This window comes from Drosophila pseudoobscura, chromosome 2, assembly GCF_009870125.1.
Source record: "Drosophila pseudoobscura strain MV-25-SWS-2005 chromosome 2, UCI_Dpse_MV25, whole genome shotgun sequence".
In the NCBI taxonomy this organism is placed as follows: Eukaryota; Metazoa; Arthropoda; class Insecta; order Diptera; family Drosophilidae; genus Drosophila; species Drosophila pseudoobscura.
In genome coordinates, this window is record NC_046679.1 from 30,274,291 (window position 1) to 30,298,640 (window position 24,350).

At 44.4% G+C, this 24,350-nt stretch overlaps 6 protein-coding genes across 10 annotated transcripts; 3 read left to right on the top strand and 3 right to left on the bottom strand.

Moving 5' to 3' along the window:
- The first annotated feature begins 924 nt into the window (after positions 1-924).
- LOC4803233 (peptide deformylase, mitochondrial) lies at positions 925-1,792 on the top strand. Its single transcript, XM_001359970.3, has 2 exons — positions 925-1,375; positions 1,428-1,792. The coding sequence occupies exons 1-2, from the start codon at positions 971-973 to the stop codon at positions 1,737-1,739; spliced, it is 717 nt and encodes a 238-aa protein (XP_001360007.2). The 5' UTR covers positions 925-970; the 3' UTR covers positions 1,740-1,792.
- On the bottom strand, positions 1,737-2,651 carry LOC4803234 (uncharacterized). Its single transcript, XM_001359971.4, has 2 exons — positions 2,516-2,651; positions 1,737-2,374 (listed from the first exon to the last, which is right to left on the bottom strand). Exon 2 carries the CDS (start codon positions 2,312-2,314, stop codon positions 1,808-1,810), a length of 507 nt encoding a protein of 168 aa, XP_001360008.2. The 5' UTR covers positions 2,315-2,374; positions 2,516-2,651; the 3' UTR covers positions 1,737-1,807.
- On the bottom strand, positions 2,643-9,311 carry pug (pug C-1-tetrahydrofolate synthase, cytoplasmic). Of its 2 annotated transcripts, none has more exons than XM_001359972.4 (6): positions 9,219-9,311; positions 6,107-6,184; positions 5,833-6,043; positions 5,299-5,770; positions 3,048-4,885; positions 2,643-2,978 (listed from the first exon to the last, which is right to left on the bottom strand). In XM_001359972.4, exons 1-6 carry the CDS (start codon positions 9,287-9,289, stop codon positions 2,736-2,738), a joined length of 2,913 nt encoding a protein of 970 aa, XP_001360009.3. In that variant the 5' UTR covers positions 9,290-9,311; the 3' UTR covers positions 2,643-2,735. The 2 variants fall into 2 exon arrangements, with proteins under 2 accessions (XP_001360009.3, XP_033233132.1); XM_033377241.1 differs by lacking the exon at positions 9,219-9,311 and adding an exon at positions 8,757-8,862 and having other exon boundaries at positions 6,107-6,162.
- LOC13036434 (probable methyltransferase-like protein 15 homolog) lies at positions 6,896-9,355 on the bottom strand. Of its 2 annotated transcripts, none has more exons than XM_003736880.3 (2): positions 9,219-9,355; positions 6,896-8,498 (listed from the first exon to the last, which is right to left on the bottom strand). In XM_003736880.3, exon 2 carries the CDS (start codon positions 8,244-8,246, stop codon positions 7,119-7,121), a length of 1,128 nt encoding a protein of 375 aa, XP_003736928.2. In that variant the 5' UTR covers positions 8,247-8,498; positions 9,219-9,355; the 3' UTR covers positions 6,896-7,118. The 2 variants fall into 2 exon arrangements, with proteins under 2 accessions (XP_003736928.2, XP_033233131.1); XM_033377240.1 differs by lacking the exon at positions 9,219-9,355 and adding an exon at positions 8,915-9,031.
- A 336-nt stretch (positions 9,356-9,691) lies between these two features.
- sqz (squeeze) lies at positions 9,692-16,283 on the top strand. Of its 3 annotated transcripts, XM_033377239.1 has the most exons (5): positions 9,692-9,931; positions 10,007-11,070; positions 11,145-11,204; positions 13,915-14,512; positions 14,570-16,283. In XM_033377239.1, the coding sequence occupies exons 4-5, from the start codon at positions 14,105-14,107 to the stop codon at positions 15,812-15,814; spliced, it is 1,653 nt and encodes a 550-aa protein (XP_033233130.1). In that variant the 5' UTR covers positions 9,692-9,931; positions 10,007-11,070; positions 11,145-11,204; positions 13,915-14,104; the 3' UTR covers positions 15,815-16,283. The 3 variants fall into 3 exon arrangements, with proteins under 3 accessions (XP_033233130.1, XP_033233128.1, XP_033233129.1); XM_033377237.1 differs by lacking the exon at positions 11,145-11,204 and having other exon boundaries at positions 13,912-14,512; XM_033377238.1 differs by lacking the exon at positions 11,145-11,204.
- Positions 16,284-23,192: 6,909 nt separating this feature from the next.
- On the top strand, positions 23,193-24,269 carry LOC4803238 (uncharacterized). Its single transcript, XM_001359974.4, has one exon. The coding sequence runs from the start codon at positions 23,299-23,301 to the stop codon at positions 24,187-24,189; it is 891 nt and encodes a 296-aa protein (XP_001360011.2). The 5' UTR covers positions 23,193-23,298; the 3' UTR covers positions 24,190-24,269.
- The last annotated feature ends 81 nt before the right edge of the window (positions 24,270-24,350 follow it).

Below are 24,350 nucleotides of genomic sequence, written 5' to 3' on the forward strand. Positions count from 1 at the left end.
AGTACCCTCTTTCTCTACCCTCTCTACCCTCGTTCCTATTGATGAATTTTGGTATTCCGTCGAATATTATTAGCTAGATAGAACATTTAGCCATGCCCAACTAGTTTTATACGATCGTTGAATCAATTTTGTACTTAACTGGTTTATTCTAAATACTTGCTTTTATTGCATTTTGCGTAAAAAAAGGTTTCAGCCAAATAGGTCAAACACAAACAAGGTTATAGCTAAATAGGTCAAGAAAAACAAACGATAGGGATATTCGTTCGTATTGCTCAATTTAGAGATTCCGTTGAATTATTCTGGCTAACTAAAACCCTTAGTTTTGCCCAAGTTATTTTAGGCCATTGATGAATAAATTTTCTACAAGATTGTCCTGTTTTTAGTCTTTACTTTTATTGTATTTTGACTAAAACATTTTGACTTAAACCAAAAAGTAAAAAATAGTGGTATTTAAAAACATGATGCGTGTATATGTCTTTGTATACCCTATTTCGTTAATTTAATATGAAGGTCCTGTTTTCTAAACTGTTTTTAAAACGTAATTAATAAAAAAAATGTTCTCAAATTGATAGGTTTTATAAATATACATATGTAGATGCATATGATTATTATCTTGTAAATATTTATCTCCTTATACCTATTCTTGGTCTCTGTAGGAGGACAATAAACTGCAAAATATCGTTGAAATAGCTTTAAAACAGAGACTAAATTGTTTTTGCATTAATTGGAGCCTGGGATGACAAACATTTTCTGAATTCTATAATATCCTTTTCCCTAGGTTATGAAATTTAGTGCTGCCGCAACTTTTGTGCATTGAATGAGACTAGTGATGAGAGCACCTAAAAAATACCGACTTTGGTATTTTCTATCAGCTGGGAGAACTTAATAAAATTAACTGGTTCACAAGCTCACAACGGTATCGATCCATCCCTGCGGTCAGCTGTTGTTGTTTACTAAAATCTACTCGAAAATGCTGCTTAGGCAACCGGCAAACCTTTATAAGTCCATTATTGGAGCCCGCCGCAACCTCAGCACGGGTCTGCCCTCTGCCCAATCATTTAGGAAATGGTATCAACAACTGTGGACAACGGAGCGTACCAATCTGCCGCCCTACAACCACTTTACACAAATCGGAGATCCTGTGCTCCGGCAACAGGCGGCTGCCGTGCCTCTGGAGCTCATCGAGGGTCCCGAAATCGAAGCCATTGTTGAGCAAATGGTCAAGGTACTCCGGAAGTACAGCTGTGTAGGTATAGCCGCGCCACAGATTGGCGTTTCCCTCAGAATCATCGCCATGGAGTTCAAGAAGAGCCTGCAGAAGGAGATGCCAGAGGCCGTATACCAGGCGCGTCAGATGTCGGAGCTGCCACTGACCGTAAGCGTGTAATATAAACCTTACTACCATCTGTAACTCCCTCCACTTGCAGGTCATGATCAATCCCGTGCTGACGGTGACAAATTACTCGAAACTGAAACATCCCGAGGGCTGTATGAGTGTCCGCGGCTTTTCCGCGGAAGTGGAACGCTTCGAGGGAGTGAAACTTAGCGGCCTGGACAAGAGTAGCAAGCAAAATGATCTCATATTGAGTGGCTGGAACGCACGTATTGCCCAGCACGAGATGGATCACTTAGACGGCAAGCTGTACACGGATCAAATGGATCGTTCGACCTTCTCTTGCACCTGCTGGGAGGCTGTGAATACCAAGTCCGGACGCGTGGAGATACCATTTTACAAATAATTTATGGTATTGTTTTTTAATTAACTAAAATATTGAACCAGTTTTAACGGAAAGTCCGTGCGTTGGCACTAATCCCCTAATTTGGGGGGCGCAAATTTGATTAGATTCTTGTTGGCCAGCTCTAGAACCGTTTTGACCTTGAAGTACTCCTTGCAATTCCACAGCTCGTGCTTATCCATCACATAGGTGAACAGATCGTTCATCTCGCGCTTCAGGTGACGATGCGCCTCCGCCAGCTTTGTGTGCAGCTCCAGAACCACCTTGTGGAGGTTCTCCTTGGCAGCAGTCCGGTTCTTCTGGTACTCCTCCTCTTCCCCCAGATTGACAGCATCCTCCTGCATGGTCTGATTGTGCCAATCCGTCCAGCGTTGCTGCAGAACCTTTCCCAAATAGTTGACTATGCCCCCGCGCAAGATGAACTGCCGTATGACCGGATGAGTATTACCAGCTGCGTCCCGATAGGCGGCTTCCCCATTGATGGGATGGGACTTCTTATCCATTCGCTCGTCCTCAAATGTGAAAAGGGTCTCCATACCCAACTCATACTGTTTGAACAGAAAGGGTTTCCGCTCCATTCCGTCTTACTATTGTTTGCTGTCCAAAAATATTTCCAAAATTTTACTGTGCTCTGTTTCCTGTTGACGAACGAGGCAGGACAGATGTTGAAAGACTTCAAGCAAATCCCTGAGGCAGTTTTCACAGCTAAAGCAAATATTACTAATCAAATCTGTACAGGCATCGAGTAGAGATTTCTTGAAAATCATCTTTATATTTACTTTTAAAACTTATTTCTAAATCATTTTATATACAGACATGTACGTGATAGGTTTTGAATTTAAACAAAAGCCGCGGTTATATAGATACATATATCGGTATCAGAGACACAACAAAAACAACGGTACATTTGAAAAACTTGGAATTTTTATAGTCAAATGCAAAAGAGTTATGCAGGATCCAAACGTACATCCTATGTCTTGGATTTTGACAGAGTTCTCCCTAGAATAGACCCTCGATCTGTCCCGTCTCCGTGTTCAGATCAATGTCATAGATGGCCGGGCGCGTGGAGAGACCTGGCATTTTGGTAATCTCCCCGCACATGGCCACCACAAAGCCAGCTCCAGCCGAGACATAGACATCCTCCACGTCCAGTGTGAAGCCCTTGGGGGCTCCCTTGATTTTGGCATCACCGCTCAAGGAGCCCGACGTCTTGGACATGCAGATGGGAAGATTGCCAAAGCCCTGGAGGGGAAAAAAAGGTATCTCAGAAGGTGTTTTGAAGGAGCATCTTCAGTGGATTGTTGCACTTACCGCCTCTGTCAATCGCTTGACCTTCTCTTGGGCGTTTGCCGAGAGCACCACCTTGCCAGCACCGTACATGGTCGTCGCAATCTTCGTCATCTTGTCCAGCAGCGGCAATTCCAGATCATAGAGCAGCTTGAAGTTGTTTCCCTTTTCGCAGGCCTTGATCACGGCATCCGCAAGCTCCACAGCGCCGGCGCCACCATCGGACCAGTGGGTGGACACAACGGCAGCAAATGCACCAGCCTTCAGAGAGGCGCTCTTGAGGAGTTCATGCTCCGCCTGGGTATCGGTGACATGGACATTGATGCAGACAACCACTGGCATGCCGAAGGCCTGGCCATTGGCGATGTGCTGCAGCAGATTAGGCAGACCCTTCTCCAGCAGCTCCAGATTCTCCTCGGTGTACTGCTTATTCAGGGGCGCTCCGGGAGTGACCGGCGCTCCGCCGCCATGCATTTTGATGGCCCGAACGGTGGTCACAAGGACCACAGCATTGGGCTTGCGTCCGGAGGTGCGGCACTTGATGTTGCAGAACTTCTCCATGCCAATGTCGGAGCCGAAGCCGGCCTCCGTGCACACAAAACCATCCTTGCCGACCAGCTTGAGGCCAATCTCGTCGGCGATGATGGAGTTGCAGCCATGGGCGATGTTGGCAAAGGGTCCAGCATGCACCAGCACCGGAGTACCCTCCAGACTCTGCATTAGATTCGGCTCCAGGGCGTCCTTCAAGAGCACAGCGAGAGCACCAGTCACGCCCAGGTCATCAGCGGTCACGGGCTTGCCCGATCTATCGAAAGCCACCACCATGTCGGCGAGCCGATGTTTCATGTCCTTCAGGCAGCGGGAGAGCGCCAGCACGGCCATGATCTCGCTGGCCACCGCAATGGAGAAGCGTGTCTCGCGCGAGATGCCCTTTTCCGTGGGAGACTGGCCCACCGTAATGGAGCGGAGGTATCGATCGTTGATGTCCACCACGCGCTCCCACATGATCGTCTCCGGGTCGATGTCCAGGCGTGCAAAGGCACCGTACTCCTCCTCTGTCAGCGCATCCGGATCGGTCTTCTCAATGCCCAGACGCTTCAGGCGACGCAGCTGGATGGGCGAGAACTTGCGCTGACCCTTGATCCTTGGCACCAGGCGCTCATACAGTGCCTTGTCCTTCTGCGTGCACTCGTGGAAGATGCGCGTGTCCAGCTGTGCGGCCAGCAGATTATTGGCCGCCGACACCGCATGAATATCGCCCGTCAAATGGAGATTGAACTCCTCCATGGGTATGACCTGGGCGTAGCCGCCGCCCGCCGCGCCACCCTTGATGCCAAAGGTGGGTCCCTGCGAGGGTTGTCGCAGGGCAGCGATTACATTCCTCTTCTTATGTGCGCCAAGTGCCTGGACGAGGCCCATCAATGAGGTGCTCTTGCCCTCACCCAAAGGTGTGGGTGTAATACCCGCCACCACCACATAGCTGCCCGCCTCCTTGTCAGCCAGACGATCGAGCACCGAAAGCGAGATTTTGGCCTTTTTGTTGCCATACAGCGACACCTCGCGCGACTCCAGGCCGATCTCCTTGGCCAGCAAAGCAATGTCCTTGGGCTTCTGCCCGCGGGCAATCACAATGTCACTGGGTACTGGCCTCAGGGGCTTCAATGGCAGCGGCTCCAGTGTCCATTGGGTGCGCATCTGGCGATCCAGGGCCCTGGCCGCCGAACGGACGGTGTTCTTCATCAGCATGGCCACGGTCATGGGTCCAACGCCGCCAGGCACGGGTGTGATATGTCCAGCAACCTTCTTCGCCTCTTCGTAGTCCACGTCGCCCACCAGACGGCTGCCGCTGGCCTTTGAAGGGTCTAAACGAGGATTAAAGGATTTCTGGGATTAGAATGGGAATCCAGAAGAAGTCGATGGATTTCCATAGAGCGCTATTTCTAGACTAAAACCCGCAACAAAATTGTAATCCAGAATCATGCATCTTATCTGTCGATGTGGACCCCCAGGGCGGGTCACTGCGGGGTCATTCGCACTGATAAGGTATACAGGGGAAACTGATCAACAAGTGGCAACGATAGAAATGCATTTGGTAAAGGAAAATTCCAAGGGAAGGCATAGATTGAATCATTATGTTTAGGAGGGTATAGAGATCCATCCTTATAGGAAAAAACATTCATAAATTTAAAGAGGAATATCTAATGAGGTATATAAAACACTTATCCAGAAGAGACAACCCATCATAGCCCCTCAAAAAAAAGGTGTCCTTCCTCACCTGGCTTCACATTAATGCCACAATCGATGACCACCGCACCGGGCTTTATCCACGATCCCTTGACCATCTCGGCGACGCCGATGCCCACCACTAGGATGTCTGCACTCCTTGTGATCTCCTCGATGTTACGCGTCTTCGAATGGCACACCGTCACCGTGGCATGGGCCCACTTCAAGAGCTCTGCGGCAGGTGTACCCACGATTTTGCTGCGACCCAGGACGACGGCTCTGGCGCCAGAAATCTCCACGCCTGCGCGACGAATGAGCTCGATGCAGCCCCAGGGAGTGCAGGGCAGGAAGCCGCCAAGATCCCCGATGGCCAGCCGACCCTCGTTGACGGTGTGGAGGCCATCCACATCCTTTTCGGGCGCCACGGCGTCCGTGATGCGATGCGAATCGATGGGGGAATCGCAGTCCAGTGGCATCTGCACGATGATGCCATGCACTCGGGGGTCGTCGTTCAGATCGTTTATCTACAAAATGAATATTTCTTTGGGTTCCGTTTCCCGTTGCATAATCTAAATCGATAACCCACCTTATCGAGCAGGTCCACTTCGGTGATGGTGCGGGGCAGCTGTACGTGGACCGCCTCGATGCCAATCTCCGTGGCCGCCTTGACCTTCATGCGAATGTAGACATTGGAGTCCTCGCGTCCGCCCACCTGAACGATCCTCAGTCCAGGCGTGAACTTTGGCAGCAGCCTCGTCATGGAGGTCACCTCACCGCGCAGCTCCTCGCGTATATTTCTGGCAGTAGAAAGGGCGTAATGATTGGTGGAATGATCTCTCAGGGATCTCTCTGGGACTCACTTGGCCACGGCCGTGCCCGATATGATCTTGGCCTCGTTGCTCATCTTCCTAGCCGGCTCGTCTCTCCGCTGAACACCGCTGAAACAACGCACAAGGTTTCTTAGTCCGGGAACCCAACAACTTTGACGCCTCACTAGCGACGCCAATACGATCGATTCTCGCAATGAAACTCGACTGAGCGGCCTGCCACCAATGGCAGTCCTATCTATAGGCTCCAGGTGCCTCTCCCTACTCTGGGATCAAGCCATGCTCTCGCTCTCCGTCTCCTATCACCCGCTACCCGCTTATCAGCGCCTTTAGTAGTAGATTAGTAGGTTTCAGGTTCCGTGGGTCACATCTTTCGATTGCCAGCCGTAAATAACACCATTATGTGACGTCTGTGCAGGGGCTCTAAGAGCCACAACATGATCCATTCCAACACAAGGAAAAAAACCGCAAAAGGGAGTAGGAAATCATGGTATAAGATGGATTACCAGGAACGTCGTTTGCGAAAGTAATTTCCATATCAAATCTTATCGTTGGAGGGGTGGGAACTTTTGAAATGATTGTTGAGGTGTTACGAAATGGGGAAATGTTTACTATGGGAACGATTGGTAGCATGCTAAGAAATATGTGAATACCTATGTGCATAGGTAAGATATGAGGGGAGAAATAAGTTAATTGAAAAGAAAGAGGTCCAAAAACCACGAAAACAAGAAATACTTATAAAAATTAAGTACAAGTATTCCGTTTCCATAACAAGTTATAAAAGATCTAAGCATTTTCAACAAATATTTAATATATTTTTGCTTTTCACGTATATTTTAACCCCGATCTTTAGCATGCAACCCACTGTAAGGCGGAACACTTGTACCTGCCACAATTAACAGCGTTTTCCTAATCTGACTAAACAAAAAGAAAAAAAGAGCCCAAACAATTCTGCACGAAGGCAAACAGAAGAGAACCTCAGTAAATAGCATGAAACCAGTCCTTATCAGCAAGGTGTTAATTGGTTGGACCGATAAGCTATCCCCTATTCTATGCTCTCCTCATAGAACTCTTGGGGCGCACTAATCTTAACAGCTGCCCGCAGCTTGGCCGAACGACTGCGACTATTCCGGGAGACCTCTTCGGGGTCTGGCACAATGACATGCCGATGGAGCTGCCGCCAGTGTTTTTCGTTCAGGGATTGAAGCATTTCGGGATCATCGATGAGCTCGTGACTGGAGTACTTCAGGGGCAGGGGATTGGCTGCGCCAGCGACGACATGCCCATTGATGTGCCGCTTGACAATGGTGTCCTCCAGGGAGTGAAAGGTGATGGTAACCAGGCGACCATCGAGGCGCAGCATTTCGTTGGCCAGCAGCATGCCGTAGTTGATTTCGTTGAGCTCGTTGTTCACGAATATGCGCAGCGCCTGGAACGTCTTGGTGGCCGAGTGCGCCGGGCGCTGCAGCTTGTCCTTGCGCGGGCCACTGTCGAGGGCATCCTCCACGAGGTTCGCCAGCTGTCGCGTCGTCTCAATCTTGATCATTGCGTTGCGGGCATCCACTATGTATCTGGCAATCTTTTTGGCTGCCTTTTCCTCGCCGTAGATGCGCAGAATCTTGACCAGATCTCCTTCGTCAACTTTGGCCAGAACATCAGCGGCACTCAGGCCGCCACTGAGACCCCCATCCATGCGCATGTCTAGCGGCCCATCGTGGGAGATGGAGAATCCCCGAGCCGCCTCATCGAACTGCATGGAACTGCAGCCGAAATCAAAGAGCATGCCATCAATCGAGTTCTTGGCCAGGTTCTGCTCCGCAAAGAGTCGTGGGATGTCGGAGAATTTCCCGAGCAAAGGGATAATCCGTCCCTTGTATTCCTCCGTTTCGCTCAGATCCTGCGCCAGCTGGTAGGCCACTGGGTCCCGATCCAAGGCGTAGACTTTGGCATCGGGCAGGGTATCGAGGAGTCGTCGCGTGTGACCCCCTGCCCCGAAGGTCATGTCAAAGAAGGTTCTGCCGGGTGCCCCCTTCAAGTACTCGATGGCTATGTCGCAGAGTACAGGCACATGGGGAGCGGCGCCAGTAGGAGGAGCGGCAGCTGTTGCTGTGTTGGTGTTGTGTCTTAGATATTCTAGCCTTATTCTAGTGGGGATTAGGAGGCGCTTGAGCATGATGGTTATTTCTTCTTTGAGCCCGCTCCGTCGTTGAGATACTGCAGGAACTCGGAGCTCAACACCTGACTGCACTGTGCGGCCGTCAGTCCAGTGGCCGTTGATTCGTGGCTGCGTGGATACTTCTTGGCGTACACGTTGTTCGACAGCCGCTCCAGCGCCTCAATCTGTCGGTCCAGATCCTTGTCCGCTTCGCTATTTAGGCTGGTGGAGAATCGAGTAACTTGTTTGCGAATCTGCTCCCCGAGATCCCTTTTATGTGGATTAGAGGATAGAGAAAGTGTTTTATTGGAGAGGCAGCAAATGGAACTTTGTATGGTTTTGTGGCAGATGTTCGTTCCAAGCAGCACGACTGGTGTTTGGGGCAGGGGTTGGGGCTATTCCTGGGAAAGAAATCGAAGCTAAAAGTAATGGGAAACCGCAGAGAAAAAAGAGGAGCGAAAGCTACAGCCTAAGGAAATCTTTTAGCCAGAATTCAGGACCATCCCTAGATTCCACCACTCACTGGACCTCTGCACCATCTCCAAAGAGATATTCCTCTGGGATTAGCTGATAGGAAAACTTTGAAGACATTTTTGAAGGCAAGAAAAATACACTTGAAGCTCGACCAAACCAAACGCGTGCAAAACCGGCAGAACTATGGGCCCCATGTAAGCCGCGATCGTTACCATGAAACAAACGATCCACACAGACAGATCCCACCGCCGTGAAACTTTTGTGGAACCTGAATTGCTGGATGGCGGCAACATCTATTAAGACAATCCCACAGTAACATCTTTCGAAACTAGAATTTTACATCTGACTGAAACTACTGGCATTCAAATGACACTTGCTCCATTTATTTGTTGACATTTGCCACATTTATTTGTTAGATAATCCACAAGGCACCCAATCGCCGCCCCCCACTGGCCGCCAGAAACGAACATTCCCGCGCATTTCTGTTGTGTTTTTGTTGTGGATGATGATATTTACCTGCCAATTTTTGTCTTGTCCGTTGGCCACTTTTCAAGTACTTTCAGGAATTTTTGGTATTGTGCCGACATTGTTAAAAAAAATTGCTAAAAAAAAAACGCGGCAACGTGCGCTGATAAAATATTTATCGACCCTCAGAAATATACCAAAGTATACCGTCTCATTTTAAAAATATACCGTAAATATACTGACGAATTCAGGTTTTATTTTACATATTCCTCGTTTTTGATATTCCGTGGAATATTACTTATACTTCTATGTATATAAAACATTTAGCCAAGCCAACTTAATTTTATCCGATTAATGAATCAATTTTCAGCTTGACTGGCTAATGTTATGTACTCCTTTGTATTTGAATTTTCCTAATTTGTGCCTGTATTTCCTGTGGTCGCAAAGTTAGCAAAGTCTAATGTCATAACACTATTAGGGCCGCAAATACCGATACAGTCAGTGTTGAGCAACTGCAAAATATTTTAAGATTTGAGGCAGTTAATACTATTTTTTATTTACTTTTAAATATATCTTTGTTACAGCAAAATAGATTGTACAAATTAATAAAAAAAAATGTGTAGTATAACTAAAGCCTGCTTTGCATGGTGTATTTCACACCTTTGAAAAAGTTTCGCATACATTTCAGTACTGGGTTAAAAGGTCGCAGAATTAAAATAAAAAAAATCGGTTCAAATCTGTTGGTAACTATTTTAACTAGCTCAGTAAGTTCTGACTTGAATCTTGTGCGAATATGTATATCTTTAAGTTGCTCAAATACCAGTGTAATCCACTTCCAGGTCACAACAGGATCTCAAATCAATGGATATCTTTCATTCGTTGCTTTTCGTTCGTTTCCTGGCGTTTCCTTTAACCAACATTTGGCCCAATTAAATTCGGTATTCAAAAAAAGGAGTACGCCTCCCTCCCGCTTCCCTTTGCTGGGGCAACAAAAAAAATCAGAGGCGCCAGAGAGAGAGCCAGAGGAACAAAAAACCGGAATAGCCGAAACACAAGAGAGAGCGCGCAAAAGAGTGAGAGAGAAGAGACAAAAAGTACACACATAAAAAACATAAACAAGCCTTTTTTCATAAGGCGAGCAAGCGAGAGAGAAGAACGGCGGAGAGCGACATCATTCCACCCTCTCGCTCAGCTGCTTCAGAAAAAACTTGCTTCGGTTGTGATTTTTTTTCCACTCTCTTTTTCGCCGCCGAACCGAGCAGAGTCCCGTTTTTTGTTGCTCCTGCTTTGCACCGCGTTCGTCTCTTGATGTAAACAAGCGTAACCGAAGCTTACGCCGCGCCACCCACCGCCTCCTCCAAAACGATTGTAATTGCAATTAATCGCAGAAGGCGGGTCGCCAAAAAAGTCCGAAAAGCCAAAAAAAAGCCCGAAATCATAAAAAAGGGGCAAAAGCACAAGTGCAGAAAAAAGTGACTTGTGCGAGTGTGTGTTGGTGTATTTTTGGCGTGCGCGGCCATTTTTTCTTGTTGCCACACGGGAATCTGTTTTAAGTGTGTTGGTGTATGTGGAAGAGAAACCAAAAAGAAGAGGAATATAAAAAAGCGAAATTTGCAAACTTAAAACATAATAAGTAGAATCTATAAAATACGTAAAAAAGGTGCACGAATGCGTCTAATCCAACAAGTCAAATACCGCAAAATCGCAAGCAAATTGTTCCCTAAAATACCTGTGTGAAAGATTGGAGGAGTGTGGAGGAACCCACCGTACCCCCCTCTTCCTGCAATAACCACCTACAATCAGCAGCTGAACACGTGCTCGCGGGCCAAAATATCAACAAAAGTTGGCCCACAAAACATAAAGCAATAAGAAAACCCAGAACACAAAAGACCTTTTCGAATTGGTGAGTACTTTCCCACGAGCCTTTCTTTTATTTATTTGCCTTATTGGAAAGAAAACACTTTTTTTGTTTGCAAGTCTGTTTCCCGCGCTTGCTGCACAGTGGGCCGGATGTAATACGGGGGAATTCTAGATAGTGTAAGTGGTTCAATGGATGTATGGATGTGTAACTTAATTAATATTTAAAATTTTAGATACCATTAAGATACCATTTTAGGCTCTTGAAATAAATATTTATTGAAAATTAGTATCTCATTTACCCCACAGTTGATTTGGATGGTCAAATATTCTCCGGTCCATGTAATCCAATTTCCCCCTGAAATCCCATGTAAACCGAATTGTTCGCTGCTTTAAATTGCTCACAAAACGATTAAGTAAATGCCATAATTACCTTAAAGTTAAAATAATTTTATTCCCGCAAAAATATTTGTCCCGTCCCTTTTGTCCATCGTTCCCCCGCCCCTCCCGCTGCCCGAGTTTTTATGCTCGTTTCCATTCATTCGGTGGTGGCGGTTTTTTTGTGTGTGTCGTGTCTTTTTTTATCTTTTACTTTTTTTGTATTCATCAAATATTTGCTGTTTTTTCGCACACATGTCGCCCCCAACCAAGGCAGAGAGAGCGAGAGAGCCAGAGAACGTTTTTGTTCGTTTTGCGGTTTGCACGATGTCCGGCTGGTAGCTCGTTTGTTTATGTTGCGCTCTTGCTCGCTCTTTTGCGCTTCTCTGGATCAAGGTGTATGACTGAGAAGGTAAAGCAGATGGTTGTCTCTCTGTTCTCCGCCCACAGCATTACACTTGAAATCTCCCACTCGATAATCTTGTGTAGTAAAACAAACACTTGCTACTTAACCTTCTTCTGAATATACCTTGCTCTAGCTCTTCTGCTCTCTTTTGTTTTTCAGCTGCTTGCGCTCAATTAATTTTCGTTGATTCGTTTTTTGTGTGAGTTTGTTCGGGTGTGTGTGTGGGGATTTTTTGTGTATACCATTTTATTTATATGCTTTTTTAGGCATCGTGCTGCTTCTTTCCCTCGCTTTTTTTGGGGCCTGACTGACCGATTTGCCTGCGTCTTTGGGGCATTATCAGGTTGTTTGCTTTACTCTCTCTCCCTGCTCCTCCCCATTGTTTGTTGAACGCCACTTTTTTGCAATTGTTTTCAAAAGCAAACACTTTATAGGGTATTTACATTTTCCTTAATCCGCTTCCCCGTCTCCCTTCACCCGTTTTTTTTTTGTGCGCAACAAGCAAATAGCGCGTCCTTTTACATTCCGCTTCTCCTTCCACTGTTCTGCTTCCACTTTTGCCACTGCATTTCTACTCCTGATTCAACTTCTGCTCCCGATCCCGTTTCCTCTTCCATTCCCCTACCATTGTCCAACGTCAGCAACGACATCAGAACCGGTTCTTTTGACCAGCGCGCAAAAAAATAAAAGAAAAGAACTCAATTTGCCTCTGACGTCAACACCCACCCGACCAAAAGGTCGCTAACAAATTAGCGTTCAAACATTTTCAACTCTTATTTTAAAGAAACAGAAAACAGTAAATGTAATTCCATAGCAATTGTTGGCTCGAAAAAGGTAGTCTATACCTCTACTTTCTTGGTATGAAAAACATTTATCTCTCTTTTCATTCATTCCTTAATTTTTTTTTGAAGAATGAACTTTTTTTGTATTCCAATTTCTTACAATTTGCTTGAGAGTGGAGTTTGAGTAGAGACCTTTGTTAGATTTATATCTTATCTTCTATGAAGTCCATGCGAATTACATTTCCATTTCCGTTTCATCTACAATAAATTTCGAGCTATTTGTAACTTGTATGCACATTTTGCGGAAGTGTAAATGTAAATGTAGAACAAGGTTGATCATTTTATTATGATTTTATAAATGCAACAAGTGGGGAAATATATGTATCACCGCTTTTATTCCGTTTTTTTGTGGGGTTTGCAAACGTGTAAGGATTATCAAAAATTGGGTTTTAAAATCAATTAAATTTCATTTATCAATGATGGATATGCTGGTGGAAATTAGTGTCAGAAAGAAGTCATATGATGGGGTTGGATAAGGGCGTAACAATTGATAAAAAAAACATACATTAAAAGTGAAAGGAATTGAAGTAATGGAGTGCCATTAAAATGCTTTGAAATGTATGGATTAATGATACTTAGATTAACAGATACCCCACACTCGTATACCCTTCTTCACCAGTTGTGAGAGTAGGAATAGTCCTTCTCCAATAGGAGATTTCCCCGTGGGATATTTTGATACCCCATCCAATCATATTTCCCATTTATTTTCCACCTCTTTTATGTTATTGGTCCATTTATTGTTGCTGCCCCTCCCTGCCCACCTGCCACCTCCCAGAAATGTGTTAAACTTGTAGTTGCAATAAATTTCCATCCATCGAGGTTGTTGACACGTTCCGTTGGCGCCCCTGACGTTTTTTTGCTCCCTGTCCGAAAAAGAGAACTCAGATTCGGGTTTGGATTTGGCTTTCCATCTTGTCACCACGAAAACTTGTTGCCCCAAGCGCCTTTTTTGTTGATCTGTTGAAAAATTTTCATTTTCGCTTTTTCCCCCCTCTGGCATTGTTCAGAAGCAATTATTTTCGAGCTTTTTGCGCTTCAGTGGCAAGTTTTTTGTGTGGCAACACAGAGAACTCTTTCACGGTGCACGTTTTAATTCACAAACAATTAATTAATTCATGCATAAATATGTTAATGTGCAGAAATTAGTGTACGAAAGTGTAAGGGGAAGCAAAGTAGAGAATCGAAAAAGTAGTTTATTCCGAGTTTTGCAGCGTCGACAATTATTTCAGATTCAAGAATTACAATATTTCTGTACTTTCAGCAGAAAAACCCCACAACAGCGCACCAGAGGAAAGCGTAGAGCTGAGTCTCTTGTGTAAGCGGAGTCCGCTGCTCCAAGTGTCGACTGTCGGCGGTCGATTCGCCCCACAATCGTTGGTGAGCTCTGCCCCAAGCTGGACGCACGCACCATCGCCTACCGCCCGCTGACACTTGGGGGCCATCAGCCGCCGCTTATGGCCGAATTGCCGACGGCGCCGAACGGCGTCTCGAGCGGTGACTATCTCCATCGATCTATTGACCAGCTGCGATCCCTCACGCACCTGACCACAGCGGATCTGCGCACCGCACAACTGGTCCATGACTACAAGCCATTCAACATCAATGAGTTTCGTCAGAATGTGGTGGAGCGACTGGACTACAGCCTGAAGAATGGCCTGGTGCACCACCAACAGCAGCAGCAGCAACAGCAGCAGCAGGAGATGTTGCAGCAGCAGCAGCAGCATCAGGCACATCAAGAGCAGCAGCAGCAACAACAACAACAGCAGCAACAGCATCACCATCAGCAGCAGCAGCATCATCTAAAGTCCAGCTACAGTGCGCCAAGCTCTCCGCCAACGCCACACGAGCAGCAGGAGCAAAAGGTGAGTCTTGGTGGAGTGCAGAGAAAATTAGACCTAATTCTTGACCGTTCCTTTCAGTACGATCCCAATAGATCGCCTCCACGGCCGCTCATGAGCAGCGGCAGCAATGCCTCGTCGCCAGAAGATGATCGCCGAGGCAGCGGCGGAGGACCTGGAGGTGGTGGAGGAGGAGACGGGGACCAGTCAAAGCCATACAAATGCGCCTCGTGCAGCAAATCCTTTGCCAACTCCTCGTATCTGTCGCAGCACACGCGCATCCATTTGGGGATCAAACCCTACCGCTGCGAGATCTGCCAGCGAAAGTTTACGCAACTGTCGCACCTGCAGCAGCACATCAGGACGCACACGGGGGACAAACCGTACAAATGCCGGCATGCCGGCTGTCCCAAGGCCTTCTCGCAGCTCTCGAACCTCCAGTCGCACTCGCGATGCCATCAAACGGATAAACCCTTCAAATGCAACTCCTGCTACAAATGTTTTGCCGATGAGATGACGCTGTTGGAGCACATACCCAAGCACAAGGACTCCAAGCACCTGAAGACGCACATTTGCAATCTGTGTGGGAAATCCTACACGCAGGAGACGTACCTACAGAAGCATCTGCAAAAGCATGCAGAGAAGGCGGAAAAACAGCAGCAACGGCACTCCAGTCAGGTGGCTGCAGTGCAGCAGCATGTGCCATCGGGGGGAATTGGTTTGAATCTGCAGCGCCAGGCGATGAATGATGTGAATGCTGCCTACTGGGCCAAGATGGGCGCAGACAGTGCGGCTGCATCGCTGGCAGAGGCCATACAGCAGCAGCTGCCCCAGACCAATGGCCAGACGTACGCGAATTTTGCCACGCTCCAGCAGCATCAGCAGCAACAACAGCAACAGCAGCAGGATATGCTGCAGCAGCACCACCAGCGGCTGGCGGACACACCCGGCCACTCGCACAGTCCGCATGAAGACCCCGCCGGCGAGGATCTCGTCCTGCGGCAGACGACACCACAGCATCACCTGCAACAGCAACAACAGCAGCAGCAGCCCTCGCCTGGGCCTGGATCCTCGGCTTTTACTCCACTGAGCGCCACCGTGCCGCCCTCACATCTTCAGCAGCATCGTGGGGCACCAGCGGCCACCGCGGCCTACCTCTACCAGCAGAATGCGGCAGCGGCGGCCGCTGCCTTTCCCACGCAGCTGATTTCTCTGCATCAAATACGAAACTATGCGCACCAGCCAGGGGCAGCGGGTCTCATCGCTGGCGATCATCTAACCCTGGGTCTGAGCGCCGTCCAGGCGGCCAAGGAGAAGGCCCAATAGTACAGGCCCCTACGTGGCCACAAAAGGCAGCTACGATGACATTAGTTGTAGGTTTCAGCAGACGTTTAAACTGGCATGAGTTTCCAACAATTACATGCGGAATTCATCCCAGTTTCAACACTCGAAATTATGTGTAAGTTAGGTTTAGTTTAGGCACCAGTTGAAGGCAGTGCAGGAGCTGGTACTTCCATTTAGTATTAACCTTTGTATAGACTTACAAACCCTCTAGAATCAGGAAAAGTATTGATTGCTTTATTCTACTCATAAATCTCACTCTCCAGACTCCAAAACACTGCCCGAAAATAAAAACGCAGCTCCTCCCTGCCCTCAACTGCAAATTTCGAAGAATATCTATAGAGGACATGTGTATCTAGGACAACTCAGGATTTATATGATATTTATATGACCCTTTCCCATCTTTCTATTTATGAAAAATATCTCTCCAAAATAAAAAGGTAAAACTCTGAAATACTCGAAAAAAACCAATAATACATTCGAGTAGATCACAAGTTTTTCCAGACGATCCGATGATAGGAGCCGTACAAAGTACGGCGAATACATAATGTAAATCTTATGCAAATGTGTGCTGTACGACGTATCATATTAGCCATAAGCAAGAGAACCCTCGAGATATTATCTTTATTTATCAAACAAATTTGTTTAAGAACTAAGAAGTGTATTTTCTACCTAAAACACAACAAAAAATAAAAGAAACGAATTGTATAATAAATTTGGAAATAATTTATAAAAATAATTATCTTGAATGATCGTTGATATCTTTTACCGCAAGATTTGCATTTGCATTTAGGGATACGATGAGGATTCAGTGAACCAGAAAACTGCATGATAATCCGCTTAAGAGAATTTCCTTTTCCTTTCTTTGCGTCCCAAGGCGACAAGACATGAGAGATTTATGTTTGCCGTACCCTACATATAATCTGAGTATCTCTATGGGGAAATGTAGGACTCGGCTCAAGATTCTATCGAGAGTTTTGTATACGATGGCGCAGCTGTCGTTTTGGCCAGTGGGGTGTTTCTTGCCCCTGCAACGATCCATGATTGATGACTGATTGAATCTTGAAGTTTTTTCCTCTGCCTGATCGAAGCAGAGATTAATGATTGGGTGTTCTTATATGTACTAGTTTTACATATGTGTGAGAGACATATATACTCTCACATGTAGTTCATCTGCTTGAAACATCACGATTTGCAACTTGAATCAAGTGATTTCCACTCGAAGAATGAGCAAAGTTCTTCAACCGAAGAGATGGTGAACCATAAAAGATTAGTAAACTGATATTTCGTATATGGAATAGACAATAAAACATTTATGTTTTCAGCAAATTTCATAGCTTATTAATAACAATAAGTCATACAAAAAAAAACCAGTTTGAAAGATTTTAACAGGTGTTTTTTCTGTATTTTTTGCACTGAAAGTTCTGTCTTCTCTATTTGCTAAGCCAAGCATTTGAATGGTATTATTATAAATAGCTGGCAAAGTGTGTTAAAAACACTTGGGAGTAATGTGAATTATATGACCATTTTATGACTCAAATAAAAACAATATAAAAGCCACCTAAACAGCTCGTAAAAATTGCCCAAAGAATGGCTATTGTTTAGCGTTGAATAGACACCCACTAAGGGGATATAGAAAAGCAACAAAAGGAGGTTGATAGAGACATAACCCCTCCTAAAGGGACATTGTCTGCGCTGTTTTGTCAACAAGCAAGGATCTTGTGCGAAATTTCGGCACGATCCTGAACCCTTAACACCGACAAGGATCGCTGACAATAAACCAACAAATCATCAAAGGCTGGGATTGGCAAACACACCGCAGAGTACAAAGAGCCGGAATAAAAAGGAAATGAAGGGCTCATCGATCGACAATCGATCATTTGGCAGTTTGTGCAAAATGCGTGGAGTAGACAAAAGGGGTAAAACGGATCTGAAGGTATCGCAAATCTATGGCCAGACAATGTTTGCCAATAATATAATTGATAAATGATTTGATTTCTGCCAGCCGATCGCAGCTCATCGATCGATCATTGGCTGGGATCATGGGATCTCCTCTGCTCTCTGATTAGCATATCAATGCCTCACTTTTAAAAATGCACTAATGATCATGGGATTGTCTGCTGCTGCTGCTGTCTGCCTGGATGGCTCTGTCTTCGGGGTGGCTCTTCTTTCGGGTTTCTTTGGGTGCTGAAATCATCACCGAATCTCTGTCCGTTGCGTGCCTCATCAGCGCTTTGTTATGCTAACTATGAGAAAAAACTGTGGCTGAGAGAGCAGCTATCCTGTCAAGGATGCTTGGTGCTGTCTGGGGTCCTGGGACTGTCACTTTTACTTGCAGTCGTCTCTGGTCGTCTTTTTGATCGATATGATAATTAGAATGCAATGCTGGAGGCCAGGAAGGAGTTTTTTTCGTTGAGATTGGCATCTGCTGGAGATCTTTAAAGAGTACACTGAAAGAAGGATAGGGCTACAGGGGAAGAAATAGAGCATCATAGATCTGGCTGGTGGTCTTTAGATATTTTTTAGAATTTATTTGATGATCGTAGAACATTTCTTAGTGCCGTATGAAAGGATTTCCCTTTCTAGATTATTTTTCCCATTAAATTTAACTTTCTAAATTAGTTCCGCTTATACTCCACTAGTTTCCTTACCTTTTCCTTGATATCAATCCATAAATTCAGAAACTCAGAATAACCTCCTCTCTTAGGGTATCTCGCTGGTCCTTTCGTTCCCTAACTTTCTTTCAGTGCAGAGCCCCTTCAAAATCTGTTTCAGGGGCAGGCATTATGCAAACGACTTGCATTTGAATATTATCTATGCGTTTTTCAATGCCAAGAGATCATTTCGAGGGCTGCAGAAAGGCGTCATCAAAGCCATCAATAGATTTATGGTTTCTAAACTCTAGAGAAAATCAAAACACACACCCTATACCCCATAGATAGCCAACGATCAGATCATCAGGGGTTGCCACACACACAAAAACATCCGGAGAAAGGACTTCACCCCAGAGAAGGTTTCGGGGGCGCTTTGCATAAGAAAGGACTCGTCGTTCGAGCATCGAGGGTAACCCGTTCACGTATGGCATTTAGTCGGGGGTTCGGGCATTCAGCAACTCTTTTGGATAAACTATTTATGAAATTACTAGACAATGCAGACAATATGCAGAATACACTCCACCGATTAGCCCATATATTGAGTAGAGGAGACGATAGGTGTGTATGTTTTTCCCATAACTTCTTGTTCCTTGTGGCATTCGCATTTCCATATTCCTTCAGTCTTTTGCCAATTTTTGTGGCTCTCTTTGTTCGCTCTCTTGTGCTCGTTGTACTCCTTGTACTCCTCTGTATTGTTCGATTCTAATAAGGTGCGATATTGTGAAATTTGATGCGATTTTCGTTAGCTATTCTTCAGGGTTTGAGTACGAGTATATTCATATTTTGCACCCTATCCTATACTCATTCTCTCAAAAGGGATTCGCACTTTCCGCGGATAGGGCACACAATCGCTGCTGCTATTGTTGAGGTTTTTTTTCTATGCTCTTGTTTGGATTGATTTCCCTTTATCATCTTTCGATTGTTCAGTAATTGATACTTGAGCGAGTATATTGGCATATTGCCAAAAAAACGTGGTTTGTGGCATTCTAATTAAACGTTTTTGATGGCTCGGATTTGAGGGAATTATTGAGGGATTGGATGGCTTTTATTACACTATTTATTGGTATATTAAAAGGGGTTTTTTCTAACACATTTCAAACACGTTTTGGCAGGAAGTCATTCTTTATTTGAGGGCAACAGATGTTGGAGAAAGGTTGAACATTTAATGGGACTGTAATCTCTATATCATTTTCTTTCTTTTTGCCTTTTCCGAAGAAGGATATTCTTGGTATATACATATATCTACTGTTTCTTTTTCAGAAAACGGATTTTTAAAGAGCTTCTCTCTTTATTTTAAGTGCAAATATTTTTCCCCTGAGTTCTTTCATTCTTTAGCTCACCATTCAATTGTGTTTGCCATTCAATTAAATATTTTTTCCATTAGTTTTTTTCGATTTAAAGCCCTGCCCAAAAGGCCCATCAAGTACTTAACAAGGTTAACATTTATTCAAACAAAAAACACGAGTTATTTGCTTTACATTTAAACTCCCTGACACCCAACACGTGTTTGGCAAATACCAACAAAAAACTAAAAATTAACTGCGTAATTGAAAGGTACATAAAAACGTGTATCCTTCGTACAGGAATCGTTTGTTATACGCCAGAAAATGACGCACTAACAAACATTTAATTAAATTTTCGCGCCGCCTTTTGTCAAAAACCTACAGAAAAAGCTAACAAAAAAAAAGGATAAAAAACTACAGTAACAAGGCCGATCCAAACGAAAAAAAAATCTTGTCACACGGGATTTCTTTCTGCATAAAAAATTACGCGCCAAAAAGAAAAAAAAAAAAAAGCTGAAATCGCTTCAATTATAAACGACTTTTTTCGGTAGTCAAGCATAAAAAATTCCCGAATTACAAAAAAAAAATGGGTTAAAAAAAACTGACAAGGGGCTGCATCCTGATGGGTTATATTTTTTTTGTGTCCTTCGGGAGAGTAGAGTAGTGTAAAAAAATCACCCAAAAAAGTATGCAACGGGCGGGCATTTGGTTACCTCATTTGAATATTTGGCGCTGGAAACTTTCTCACGATTTTTTTCCTTAGGTCTACCCACAGCTCAGGGGTGACGATCAAGGATAAAGGCGCACCCGGGGACTGCGACGGCGACCGAGAGACACAAAAAGATGCAGACAGCCATCCTCGAGGCAGAAGACAAGAAGTAGAAAAAAAATCCGGATTTTTTGCCTCATTTCCATGCGGAAGCGTTTCCTTAACGATCTTTGTGGAAAAAAGGGTGAGTGCCATGAACAAAAGGGACCAAAGGACCAAAGGATTCCTTTAATTTATGCACAACACGTTCGCGGATCGGACGACGCGACGCACCACCTCAAAGGGTTGTCTGAATGGGCTGATGATCCTCTGCCGGGATATCTGGGGGCACCGCATTTGCATACACGATCTACACGCCACATGGAAAAACGGGGTGCGGGTCAAACATCATTTTTCATTTATCAGCCGTAAAAAAAACGAAAAAAAAACATAGCTCTTTGGAATAGAAAAATACGTTAATTATTTAAATTTGCTTTTTTTCATCTCTCGGATTTCTTTTAATGCGCAGGGCCAAGGTGTGTCCTAGGGAAGTCCTTTCCTATTCCTATTCCTATTCCTTTCAGTTTCCTCCAAGCTGTTTGTCTGGGTCAATTTTTTCTCCCTTCAAGAAGTCGGCCGCGGGGCAGGGAAACCACCCCAAGAAAGGGCTATCTATCCTCTAGAACATCTTTCTGGGCTTCTTACTGGGCTCTTCCTTTTGTCGTTGTCGTATATTTGTTTATCTATTTTACATATTCAGGCTTTGTATCCGGTTCTTTGGCAGAGAGTTTCTAAATCAATATTTGCTCATTAGTCACATTCAATAATTTTAATTATTATAATTTGTATGCGCACTGAATGGCAATAAGAAATGTACGAATGGCAGCTGTGTAATCATCAAAGGGTAAAGGATTTTCTATAATTTAAGTAGGAGAAAGTTTCATATAAAAAGGATCCATCGAATCTGATGTATTTAGTTTCTAAATTGATTAATTTCATATCAATATCATTAAACTGTAAACTGATTTTATATTCATATCGATCTTTAATTTCCTCTGTTTCCTGTTTCCTAATCAATTCTCCTTTTAGTCCCCATCAAATTCAATTAATGAAGCAATCTTCAAAAATTATGGCATTACCTTTTTGGCAATCGTTAATTCAAAGTCTCATTTAAAGAAACAAATCTTCAGGCAACACTTTCGTTTTAAAATTAAATGATCTTGCCTTATATATAAAACCGACAGCCAAATGAATCTTAAAATAATCTCAAAATCAAAATCTTTGCAGAAATTAATCAAATTATACCTTATCGAGCGAAAAACGACATCGAATCCATCAAATTCTTTTTAAATATACGATCTTCACAATGCAAAAATTATGCAAAATTTATTCATTCGACAAAAAACACAGAACCGAAATAACGAAGATTTTTGCACAAGAAAAAGGCAAACAATTTATACATGAAAGTGTGCTTTTTTGATTAAAATTAATTAAGTTACTTAATTACAGGTAAGAGATGAAGACAAAGTCCATGTGCCCCTTTTTTCCATTATCATGCCATCACGGGGGATTTGCTAACAGGTTGACTTGTGCCAAAAATTGAATTTTTTGCAAAGGTTCAGCGACGGTTGGGGGAGTGGGAGCATGGCGAAGTTTTAAACCTGAAGAATGGAAAGAGTTTGGTATTCGACATTGGTAGTACCCAAGGAATTGTGAGATATATGTTATGGTAAGGCAATCTATTTGATATTTCCTTATATCTATATATATTTATATTGGATAAAATCGAATGACATTCCCTATAAGTATTGTATTCCAGCTCCTTTTCCTAGGGTATCCATCAATTTTTACCGCCCCACAATCTTTTGGCACACTAAGGTTTTTGGTAGTAGAAGCGACAGAATGATTGATCGCCTGCCAATTGTAGACGAACGAAAGACAGAAAGACAGAGAGACACAGAGATTCCGAGAGATGGCGGGGCAGACAGCCACCGACGGGGGATCCTAGTGGGGGGAATCCATTAAAAAAGTTGTATTTATTTGCTATTGTTGTTGCTGTTGTCGTTGGGGCTTTGTTCCTAGCCAAAAGTGAATTAAATTTATATTTACGTTCTTTATTTGTTGTCTCTGCATCGTCTGTGTGTCGGTGTGTACGCAATTTAAGTGAAGATTCGGTCGGGGGTCTAGTCAAACCGGTTCGACTTGTAGTTGCCTTTTATTTTTGGAGTCTGTAAGTCTTTTCTGGCGTTTAAATGCTGGTGGAGAAGTCTAAGGGAGGGGCATAAATTATAGTATACGTTTCTGTACGAATAGTTTATAAAGATTGCATCAATTTTAATGGGAAAATATGTGGGGGTTTTTTTCAGAAGAACATAACAATGGGAGACAATATGATAGAAGGAAATCTGGCAGCAGCATAAGAAGTTCCAACTTTAATTTACCATTTCTATGGTTTGATCTTATGATATTGAAAAGTTTGAGCATTTATTTCAATCAAAAACTATTCAAAATTTTATTTTAAAGCAAGTATTTTCACTAGAACACTTTGTAGTAAAATCCCTAAGCAATTGTTTACGATAAGTGAGCTTTTCTAAGACTCTATTCATAGGCGTCTATTTAGACATTACAATTCGAATATATAGACACCTTTTTGAGAACCTAAGCAATCTTTATCATAGCCATTCATTAAACAAAAACCTTTCATTTAAAACGAACTTTCATTTCAAACTAGAAACTCAAAAGAGAATATAAATTCATATTTTTCAATCTTTTAAAACCACCAATATGCTAACAGAATGCAAAGATGAGCTGCCCAATCCTCACAAGGGATGCCTGCGGGAGATGCTCAACACCCTGATCATCAGCGACAATGATGTGAAGCGCCTCAATACGCAGCTGCGCAACGTGCAACTGGAGATGAAGGCCGAAATGGACAAGATCGAAAAGGCCAAGTGCGTCGGAGATGAGAAGTCAACGAAGCCAAAGGTCTGCGTCAGTGAGGAGGATCTCACACAGTTTGCCGAACGCATCGTCAATCTGGATGAACTGAAGCTGCACTACACAAAGAAAAGCGAGGAGCTGCGCCGCCGTCGGGACAATATAATGGTCTATGCCCGACAGTGCCTGAACGCCTACAACGAGGAGAAGTGCAAATTCAAGTCCTTCCAGGAGAACACCGTGGACTACATTAAACGAACGGCTACTCTCTCGCAGGACCGTGAGGTGATCCAGAAATGCGAGAATGACATTTGCCAGATGAACAAACGCTTTGTTCGAGAGGTGGCCCATCTGAAACGCTGCGAGGGAGAGCTGCAGGCGTTCTTTAAGCTGCTCAAGGACTCGGATCCCAAGGCCTATTGCGAGTGCTGCTGCTTCAAGGACTACGACTGGCTGCCGCAGGGCAAGAACCTGGAGGTGGTGGACACCATAGCCGCGGAGATCAAGGAGAAGATGGGCCACGTGCTGGTGCGTGCCTTTGCCCAGCTGCATTTGCATGAGCCGCAGGATCCGCGGGCCTTCATTGCCGCCTATCTGATGAATCTCGATCGCAGCGAGCAGGAGATGAAGGAGAAGCACGACATATTCCAGGAGGCCACAGAGATCTGCATCAAGGAGCTGCCCGATCCCATATTCCATTGCGAGAACACATGTCCGCCGCAAGAGAAACCCATTTGAGAGTTTTTTTAAACAATATTTCCTTTAATTCACACGAAAAAACACCATGAAATACAATATTTGAAATTCTCTTAACATTAGTTATATTTTGTATCGCTTTGCTTCACAAAGGAAATCACATTTAGAGCTGCTTTATAGTGTAATGTTATTTTCGTTATTTG

Excerpts from the sequence above, each read along its gene's own strand:
- LOC4803233 (XM_001359970.3), top strand. The coding sequence starts at position 971 with ATGCTGCTTAGGCAACCGGCAAACCTTTATAAGTCCATTATTGGAGCC. Across the intron at positions 1,376-1,427 it reads TGTCGGAGCTGCCACTGACC|GTCATGATCAATCCCGTGCT; the intron begins GTAAGCGTGTAA and ends CTCCACTTGCAG.
- LOC4803234 (XM_001359971.4), bottom strand. The coding sequence starts at position 2,314 with ATGGAGCGGAAACCCTTTCTGTTCAAACAGTATGAGTTGGGTATGGAG.
- LOC13036434 (XM_003736880.3), bottom strand. The coding sequence starts at position 8,246 with ATGCTCAAGCGCCTCCTAATCCCCACTAGAATAAGGCTAGAATATCTA.
- pug (XM_001359972.4), bottom strand. The coding sequence starts at position 9,289 with ATGTCGGCACAATACCAAAAATTCCTGAAAGTACTTGAAAAGTGGCCA. Across the intron at positions 5,771-5,832 it reads AAGTGGACCTGCTCGATAAG|ATAAACGATCTGAACGACGA; the intron begins GTGGGTTATCGA and ends TTCATTTTGTAG. Across the intron at positions 2,979-3,047 it reads TCAAGCGATTGACAGAGGCG|GGCTTTGGCAATCTTCCCAT; the intron begins GTAAGTGCAACA and ends TTTCCCCTCCAG.
- sqz (XM_033377239.1), top strand. The coding sequence starts at position 14,105 with ATGGCCGAATTGCCGACGGCGCCGAACGGCGTCTCGAGCGGTGACTAT. Across the intron at positions 14,513-14,569 it reads ACGAGCAGCAGGAGCAAAAG|TACGATCCCAATAGATCGCC; the intron begins GTGAGTCTTGGT and ends CGTTCCTTTCAG.
- LOC4803238 (XM_001359974.4), top strand. The coding sequence starts at position 23,299 with ATGCTAACAGAATGCAAAGATGAGCTGCCCAATCCTCACAAGGGATGC.